At 38.5% G+C, this 9,719-nt stretch overlaps 1 protein-coding gene across 3 annotated transcripts in view; it reads right to left on the reverse strand.

The window, feature by feature from the left end:
* Positions 1 to 9,719, reverse strand: part of LOC111869124 (A-kinase anchor protein 10, mitochondrial) — a 29,425-nt gene that overhangs the window by 5,511 nt on the left and 14,195 nt on the right. For 2 of the 3 annotated variants that reach the window (XM_023860351.2, XM_023860352.2), the window contains 4 exons: positions 7,542 to 7,713; positions 5,704 to 5,780; positions 5,419 to 5,471; positions 1,427 to 2,064 (listed from right to left, as the gene is read on the reverse strand). In XM_023860351.2, the coding sequence (XP_023716119.1) occupies positions 1,972 to 2,064; positions 5,419 to 5,471; positions 5,704 to 5,780; positions 7,542 to 7,713 (395 nt within the window). In that variant the 3' untranslated portion in view covers positions 1,427 to 1,971. Of the gene's footprint in view, positions 1 to 1,426; positions 2,065 to 5,418; positions 5,472 to 5,703; positions 5,781 to 7,541; positions 7,714 to 9,719 lie in introns of those variants that run through there. The other variant, XM_033753293.1, reaches the window with a different exon arrangement.

Consider the following 9,719-nt stretch of genomic DNA (forward strand, 5'->3'; position numbering starts at 1 on the left):
GGTGACTGCATGTTTGCGAGCAGAGTGTCTTGGAGATCTCACAATCGACTGTCGAACTGCCTCCACATTTTCTGGTGCCGTAACGGTCCGTTGTTGTCCTGATGATTTTTTCACCATACTCCCGGTTGTCCTAAAGTTCTCTACCCGCAAAACAATCGATTTCTGGCCGGGAACCGGACCTTTGGGCTTAATTCCAAAGTGAGTATGGAATGCACACTGCACCGCCACGTAGGAATGGTTGTTCAAAAAATAGGTTTTGACACCAAACGCATGCTGCTCACTTGTCCACCTTATGTTCCCTACTGATGGGTATTAGACAGAAACTGCTGCGTTCGCCGAGCCTATCCACACTTTTTTGCAACCTCCCCTCCCTTCACAATGCGTCTTCACAAAAAGGAAGTTTCTGCGCCCCACCCTGTACTTCAAGAGAACCTGCCCTAGTGGCACTTCGTCCACCACATATCCCACATGATCTGAGCTGGGCTAGAACCCAGGCAATCATGGTGGGAAGTAGGCGATTAACTGCCTGAGCTATGGCATGGCCTCTTGTGCTCTTTAATGCACACTTCTAAAATGTCTGCTTCTTTTGCTAATGTAACATTTGCCACAATCACATGGGATATTGTGCACACATTGCTTCGTCTGCTGGGGATCTCTAACCACTCCAATTTTCATCAATGTTCCATGGAGTGTATGTTTAGTTCTGAAAATGGCCCTGACACTGAAATGGTTTCCAATGCACCTGAATTTCTCAGAGATGCCCTTAGTATGTGGGATACTGACTGTGCCATGGTACATTGTATCTGAAGGTGGACTGTTGCTTCCTGATGGCTTCATTATGAAGTCAACAAATTCTTGTGGGTATTCATTAAGCTTCACATCATGTCGTATGTTCTTAATTTTATTGCTGAAACCCTTCTGGCCTGACATATGACCTTGGTTCAACTGATCAAACTATGAACTCACTTTTTCATGTGATGTGGGTGGCTGGACTTGAAGTGCAGATAATAACCAGTATTACTAGGTTTCTGGTACACTTTCTTGCTGAATTTTGGATGCCTCTTTATGACCAAAACGTCCAAGAACAGATGGGTATCATTACTTTCAACGCCAATTTTGAATTTGATGGTAGGTCTAACACTCTTCAGATGATGAAGAAAACCGCTGTAATCTTGCTAGGCCATGCAGCGAAACCATGAAAGTGTTGTTAACATATCTGGGTGGCCGCGCCATAGCTCAAGCGGTTAGTCGCTGGCTTCCCACCGCGGCGGCCCGGGTTCGATCCCGGGTCTGGTCAAGCGGGATTTGTAGTGGACAAAGTGGTGCTGGGGCGGGTTTTCTCCGAGCAGTTCGGTTTCCCCTGCCAATCTTCATTCTACCAAATTCTCCATCATCATAATCAACCGGGGCAGGTACAATAGGTCAGTCATTGGCCACCGTACCGAGTGAACCCAGTTGGACTACACCCCTCACTAAGCGAATTTTAATTTAACATATCTGGGCTATTTTGCAGGTTTGTGGTCTGCTGTATCCAGTGCTAGTTCCTCAGTGTTCCACAATATATTACTGAAAATTGCAGATAATGAGTTTTAAACAAAAACAGGACAGTGCTTTAAATATAAACAGGATGCTGGATAATGTCCACAAACATAATATTAGTATGAAATGATATATTCAAGACAAATATATAGCAGAGTTCAAATTCTGAAACTTTAACTTACGCCTGTTCCATCACAGTCACGTTCATTTGCTAGCTTTCAGCTTTGAACAATTGTTAAGAATATAGGACAGCTGAGGGGGTCAACCTGGAAATGTACTGAAAAATATTTTATGACATACATACACGGAACAGAACCTGAACAACTTTGTAAAAAGTACTGCATGACTCCTGAACCCTGTTCATCCCTATCTGGCTATCCTATTCATTTGTTATGTCATCATGATTATATTTACATACATTATAACTTAGGATCACGAGTTTACTTGTTCATTACTACCCAAGGTGAGGTTAGTGATGTCCTTTACAATCATCTCTGCTATCTGCCATGCCATCTCCTCCTTCGCCTGTCAAACAATGAATTTCCATTAGCACTAACACATTACCATTGCAGTCTTCACTCACACCTTCCTTGACAAAAGGCTACATTCTATCACTTGCTTTTCTTTAACATGAAAGAAGGTTACATCATATCCCCTAAGAAATGAAAGGTTATTGGAGAGTTAGCACCTCCTATCTAAAAACACTGAACTTATGACACAAAACAATAATTGTACCTGTTGTGTTGTATGGACATGAAACTTTGTCTCTGATCCTGAAATAACAAATATGCTGCAGATGAAGAATGTCTGAGAACACTGGGCTGAGAAGAACATTTAGACCTAAGAAGGAGAATGTAACAAAAGAGTCGACAAACATTTTTAATTAGAAGCTTCATAATTTGCACTCTACACCAGATATTCCTACAGCAATCAAATCAAAGAAAATGAGATGATCATGAAATGTAACGTGCATGGAACAGAAATGTAGTCCATAGAAATTTTTGGTTAGAAAACACACAGATAGAGACAACTTGTAATATTGTGGTATACAGGGAAGGATAATACTGAAATTAATTACTTTAAACAAATAAAGTGTGAAAATGTGGGCTGGATTCATCTGGCTCAGGTTGGTGTGCAATGGGAGGTTCTTGTCAACATGATACTAAACCTTTAGGTTCTGCTACTGGTCCCTGTTCTGAGCTATATGAATCCAGTTGATACTTTCATATCCTAGTTCTTTAAGATCCACTCTCATATTAACCTTCCATCTATGCCTAGGTCTTCCAGGTGGTATCTTCCCTTCAGTTTTTTTTTTAACTAAAATTTTGCAAACATTTCACTGCTCTCCAATGTTTGTTACAAGCCCTGCTCATCTTCCATAATTTTATTGTCTTAATAATATCATGTGAATGGTGGAAATTATGAAGCTCCTCACTGTACAGTTTCCTCCAACCTCACATCATTGCCTCCTCCTCTTACGTCCAAACATTCCCCTCAGCACCCTATTTGCAAACATCCTTGACAAATGTTTTTCATCTTAAGCAGAAATAAAGTTTTATACTCATAAAAAAACAATATGTTCACAGTATTGTATTTTTAATCTTCATGCTTTTAATTACGAGATGGGGAGACAAAAGATCCTGAAGTGGAAGTAGTAAGCATTCCCTAATTTTAACCTGCTCTTACTACTTTTGTGAATGTAATTCTGCTTTTTACTGTAGTACACAAATAGTTTATCTCTGCCACATTCTGAGAGTTGTGGGAACATCCCACATAACACACTGTTTCACCGGTCTAACAGACAACACTCACTCCTAGGTCAATATCACATTGTCACATATTGCTGCTGATGCTCATATTTATACAGCACTTGATGTCCAACCCACCTGCAGATCATCACGTGCGCTAACCAATCACATTGCTGCCAACGCTCGTATTTATACAGCACTCGCTGTCCAGCCCACCTTTACATCATACCGCACGCTATCCAATCAGCGCTCACAGTCACAACTGCGTGTTTCGCTCCGCCCATCAAGCATGGTATAAAAGGCGAAGCCCAAAGCTCACAATCATCAGTGATCATATTCAGTTCAGAGCGATCGGTCATCAGTCATCAGCTCTTCACTGCTACCAAACAGCTAACGTAGCTGCCGCAGCTCTCCAGCAACCTCGTTCTGCGACCAGGCAGCTAACGTAGTTCCCGCAACTCTCCAGCAACCTCACTCTGCAACCAGACAGCTAACGTAGCTGCCGCAGCTCTCCAGCAACCTTGCTCTGCGACCAGGCAGCTAACATAGTTCCCGAAACTCTCCAGCAACCTCGCTCTGCAACCAGGCAGCTAACGTAGCTGCCGCAACTCTCCGGCCAGCTCCATAGGCAGCTGTTCCTACCGGCACACACAGCACATCACCGGCCAGACAGGCCAGCTGAACGGCCATAAGATTTGGCCTACTACGAAGGAGCAAATTCTGCCAGCGCACTCGCAGTGGAACAAACTGCCCTTCTGAGGGCCAGCCAACTTTTGAACATTCTACATAGCTTCGCAGCTATTCTGTACATTCAATTTATACAATTTAATATATACAATTGTTATAGTTTTACGTGGTTGTCATTTAGAACATCGACGATCCCACAGTCTTCATTAGGTCAGTCAATACATAAGATCAAAAATGTGGCAGAGAATCAAATAATACAGCAAGACAACAAATTTAATTGCTTTACTTACAGGAATCATATATAAAAAACAAGGATCTGGAGAAGAAATTAATACAATTCTCAAGAATAAAAGGCACAATGAAAAATACTGAAATATAAAAATCTTAGATACATATTCTTATATGTCACAGTAGCATTTTCTTTCATCATGATAAAAAGTTCAGAAAATAACAGAAAACAACACAAGAACTGAAGCTGCTGAAATGGAATTTCTGAGACCAGCAGGAGCTGACCTATGCAAACAACAGATAAGTGAAGGAAGATACTGGAAGGAATTCACAGATTACTAAGAAAACAATATGCCAAAAAGAGTTTTGATTTACGGTCCATGGAGAAAGGGAATGGAAAATATATAAAAATACAGATTTGACAGACTCACTAAAGGAGGTATTCATATGGTTGGAATGGCCACCAGATCTAATACCAAAGTTGAAAATATATTTATCTGTACAGTCAACTCTCGNAGAAGGCATCCAAGAAATTACAGGTACCACAAACACAGTTTTTGAGGTCACTAATAGCCTTCATGGGGGCATGTGCTAGTGTAGTTGGTTGAGGCACTATGCTACAAGCTGGAAGGTCACTGAGTTCAATTCCTGATGAGGTCACTGAATTTTCAGTTTATTTAATTACTCAATCCTTCCAGCTGCACAGTGGCCCTGGGGCTGACTCAGCCTCTAACAGAAATGAGTCCTAGGAATCTTCCTTGGGGTAAAGGCTGGCTTGCACATAAGGCTCACAACATTACTGCCATCTGTGGACCAACTATCTGGAAAATGTGGGAGCCTTAACATCTCACAACCCTGTGTGCCTCCAAGTCCTATTAGAGGAATAGCTTTACCTTTTAAGAGGCTTCATAACATTCAACCGCAAAAAAAAATTCTGACATCAGAGAAAACTTAAGGTTACAATCACAACTGAACAAATACAAAGACACCAAAATATTAAAAGTAACTTGAAAAAATGCAAAAAAAAAAAAAGAATTTGTTTGAATGGATTCTATTACCAATCAAGGGCACGATGAAACTTTAGGTAACAAACAATAAAACAGGAACCAAGACCATCTTAGGATTCATTGGAATAAGTCTTAATCATCTAACCCTAAAAAGTTCACACTGAAGCTGAAGTTGAAGTTGAATTTAAAGTATGAAATAAAAGAATTACCTTATTTTCCTCCATGTTGACCAGCTTCTTAACCACCTTTGCAATTCGAGATTCTGAAAAACCAAACCACCAGCTCAATACAAATAATTAATTGCTTTCCATTATCAATCATTTACCAAGGACTTTCACCAAGTACAAAACAGTAAGCTTCTCGAGGCATACAATGAATGAGGCTTCTCCATAAAAATATATGAAAGAAGGAGGAAGAAAACCTGAACTCCTCCAGTTCTCTCAAGAAAAAAAAAAACATGCTGACAGGTCAAGATTACAAAACTGAACACAAACCTTCCTTTCTGTCTGGTTCAGGTTCAATGTCCGTTTCAAATCGGCCCAATGCATTTATTCGACCAAAATTCAACCCCCTGGAAAACAAATACAAAAATTTATGAAGTTAGCAATATATGAACACAAGCCTAGGCACAACATAATGTACATCTAAATAAGAAGTGATTCATCCTAGTAGTATCCATTAGTATAGTGTACTAGCGTCTCTTTAAAAAAATATAAAAACTAAAAATAAATAAACAAACAATCTGTCAACAAATGTGGGAATAATGGCAGGTAAAATAAAAACAAGAATTTAGTTTCACTCAAGCTTTATGTCAATTTTTTAATTTAAAAGTATCCCCCCACTTCTCACAGATGAACACCTGTCTCTAGAAAATAAAAAAGGAACATTAACAGTGTTACACACTGCAACAGAATTAACTGTGAGAGGAAGGTGGTAGCTGTTCATATGGATGATTACTTCTGCCTAAGCAAGAAATGGGAACCTCTCAGCTACTCCCTGAAAAACTGAATGAAGCCTCCTTCATAGGATTTTCAAGATTGGGTTCTCCATCAAGCCTATGAACCTAGACATATCAGCCTTATCAAGACACCCATCAGGCTGCGTCTTCATTGCTCTTCTTCTACAGCAGTTTCATTCCTCCTCCTTCCCAGCTTCTTCCACTTTGAGCTCATTTCATCCAGTCAATTGCTTACGGCCTATTTACATGACTCCTCTCCTGTCCTCCCTCATTTTTCTACCTATTACTCTTGCTTATGATTTACCGCTTTCCTGTTTCCATTTATCTCAGAATTTCTGGGCCACTGACTTACTCTGCTCTATAGCGGCCTCCGTAGTCTAGGGGTAACGTTCCCACCTCATGACTCAAGGTATGCGGGTTCAAACCCGGCGGAGGTTGTGGAATTTTTAAGGGTGGAAAAATTCAGGGAACAAGTCCTCCAGGAGGGACTTTAAGCCACGGGTCCCGTGTCGTAGCTTTACGGCATGTAAAAGAACCTCATGCCTTAAGGAGGCCTCTGAGCCAAATTATTAAGGACATTTCCCGCCCAACAATAGTCTCTAACGCCTCTGGTAGATGGGAGAAGTATCTAGATACTGCTGAGCCAGCAGAGGCCGAACTCGCTGGCTGAGTCGGGACTGATGGCACACACCAGTATCGGTAGGGTATAGAGACTGGTAGAATATCACAGGGGGACGTACAATAGACCATTGGTCGCGGTGCATGGGGATACAGACCCCCTCCAATAATAACAATAATAAATAACAATACTCTGCTCTATGCCCTACTGGTTCATTCTGAGCCTCCTCGAGAACAATAAATCTGCTCTGATTAGCTCTCTGAGTTTCCTCTTAGCCTGTATCAAAGCCTGGCTATATGCACACAGTTTGTTCTGCTTGCTGGTTTCTTGCTTGGCTGACTCTCTGACCCTGAAAATGGACGCTGTACTTTCTTTTGATATGTTGGTGGACTTCTACCAAACCATGTGGTGTCGCAACCCAGAGCACAGTACTCTTCAGAACAGCAATCACTAGGCTTTTATTCATAAGGACTGGATATTGTGGGATGGCTTCTATACTGAACAAACTGTACAATATTATTAGTGTTACGTATGGTGGAGACTGAATTCTCAACAAAATATTTAGAGCAAACTTTTGGATACAAATCATCCATAACTTCAAATTTCTTGTGTAATGACATCACTTTTTATGATTTTCTCCATCTCAAACACAGTGAAGTTATAATGGTGATAAGACACCATAATGTATACCAAATTAAACTGTCTATGGCCCTGTTTCACTCACGGTTTGAAACAAAAGGAGATTTTCAACTTACATTTGGTGTCTCCTTTTCCAAAGCGTATCTGGGTCATACAACTGCCTTGAGTCAATACTCATTTCTCGGTCATCAACGTTGCGAATTACCTTACGTGGAGGAGTTGCTGTATCCTCCATAGCCAAAAGAGTATTATGGATGGAAATGCTACATTCACTACTGCATTCTGACCCTAAGGCAAACAATAAAATATTCATTACAGAAAACAGAACCGATCAAATAACAGAATATATTATGTAGTTTTATTGTTAATGGACATTAACATCTTTGTAACTGGCAGGCCATGGAACAATTTACATCTGGTAAAGGATTAATCTTATGGCTTATTGATTTCACTAATAATTTATTTCTAAAAATTTATTGTGAATTACCATACTACTTTTATGTTACATTATGATCCTCAATCATAAGATGTATCATTAACACTTCAGCTACTCCTAACGAGGTGCTTTGGATGAGGTATCTCACAAAGGAACAATTACAGCATATTCTATCTGTGTGATTTCTGTTAAACTAAAGAGTTAAGCTTTGAAACATCACAATAAAATCTTCATAAAACAACATGGAATGTTATGCTCATTATACTGTTTGCATTGGTTGTGACATATAAAAGAAATTGTGAAAGTTAAAGAAGATCTACAGCGTTAACAATCATGGGTGAGAATTCAAAGATTTCTTGTCAAAAGCAAATATATTAATTCTATAATTTGATGGCTGCTCCTACTAATTTTTATACTTGAACTGACAGTGGATTTCAAAATTGATTTCTTTCATTCATTCATTCATTCATTCATTTACCTTCCACAAATCCTGTCAAGAATACATTCTCATGCGGATGTGGAGATTGTTCTAGTTAGAGTCACAACTAAGAATTACAGTTGTCACCCAATAGCATACACATTCGTAATAAAATACTGATAAACATATACAATATAATAAATAAGTTAATTTTAGTAGTATAAGTAATGGCAAACCTTATACAATTTGTACAGTTTTATACAAGTCTATTAACTAAAAATTCAATAGTTGAAACACAATGTCATTAATGAGTATTGTATAACATACACATACATTAATAGTACAATAAATTTAAATAAGGACTAGTATACAGTGATATAAAAATTATGTATATCTAAAATAAGTAACTAAAAACTAAAAAACTCCTTTAAATTGTAAAGTAAGACAGTTTCTCGCATCTTAAAAAGATTTATAACTAAAATATTCCTGTTATCCATTTCCCAAAATTTATTTAACAGATATCTTTCAAATAAATACAGCTCCTACAGGATGGCAAAAGATCATGTTATGATACAGTTATAATTATGGAAGATCAAAATTATAACTAAATAATCAAGGTATAATCTTAAATGTTCTGTTATTTATCTGAACATCAGGCTTCAAAGTATTAACCAAAATTCTAAATTTATATAAATATAATTCCCCTTACTTGTGTAACATTTAACACTTCACATATACGTTTGAGATAATGCACATCTTTGCCTACCCTATAGAAAAAACGAAACCATAGAGTAAATTCTGTGTCCTAGTCACTGTTTTCAACTCTTACGAGTTCCATAGATTTGAAAAAATTTGTGTAATAAAACAAGCCAACTTCAGGCAATTAAAAGTAGTATAATACTTGTTCCAATTATTAACTCGAACTTTTCTTCTGATATGTGACACATTCTATATCCAAGGGTTTGTGAATCTACTTCTCAACCTGTATCTGGATCTGCTTGAATTTGAAATAAAAGAACAAGAACTAGAGAGTTGTGCCCAGAATATATAAAATGTAACTTTTCTGTTTCCCATTTACTACCACAGAACTGATAAAGAAAATGTAATATATTAGGAAATTTATTCCAAACTCTTGTCAATAAGTCTAGCGGTCATGGTTGTTATGCACTGATCAAATGTTCTCGTAGAATTTTTGGATTCAATTTGAATCTTCATTCCCAGTTCTTTTGTTTCTGTATTACATGGTAGCATCTTCTTTGAAGCTTTAGCTACTGCTATTTCCATTCTCTGGTGGAAAAGGAAGGAGGAACTTGTCACCCAAGGACTGAAGCAGATCCTGTTTCTGATATAATCTGTTCTGTTTGGAATACTTGATGAAAAAGTTAAAAAAACTCAGTAATACTAAGACCCACTCACCGTCAGAAATCATGCAAAACTGTT

Source organism: Cryptotermes secundus, unplaced genomic scaffold (genome assembly GCF_002891405.2).
Source record: "Cryptotermes secundus unplaced genomic scaffold, Csec_1.0 scaffold618, whole genome shotgun sequence".
In the NCBI taxonomy this organism is placed as follows: Eukaryota; Metazoa; Arthropoda; class Insecta; order Blattodea; family Kalotermitidae; genus Cryptotermes; species Cryptotermes secundus.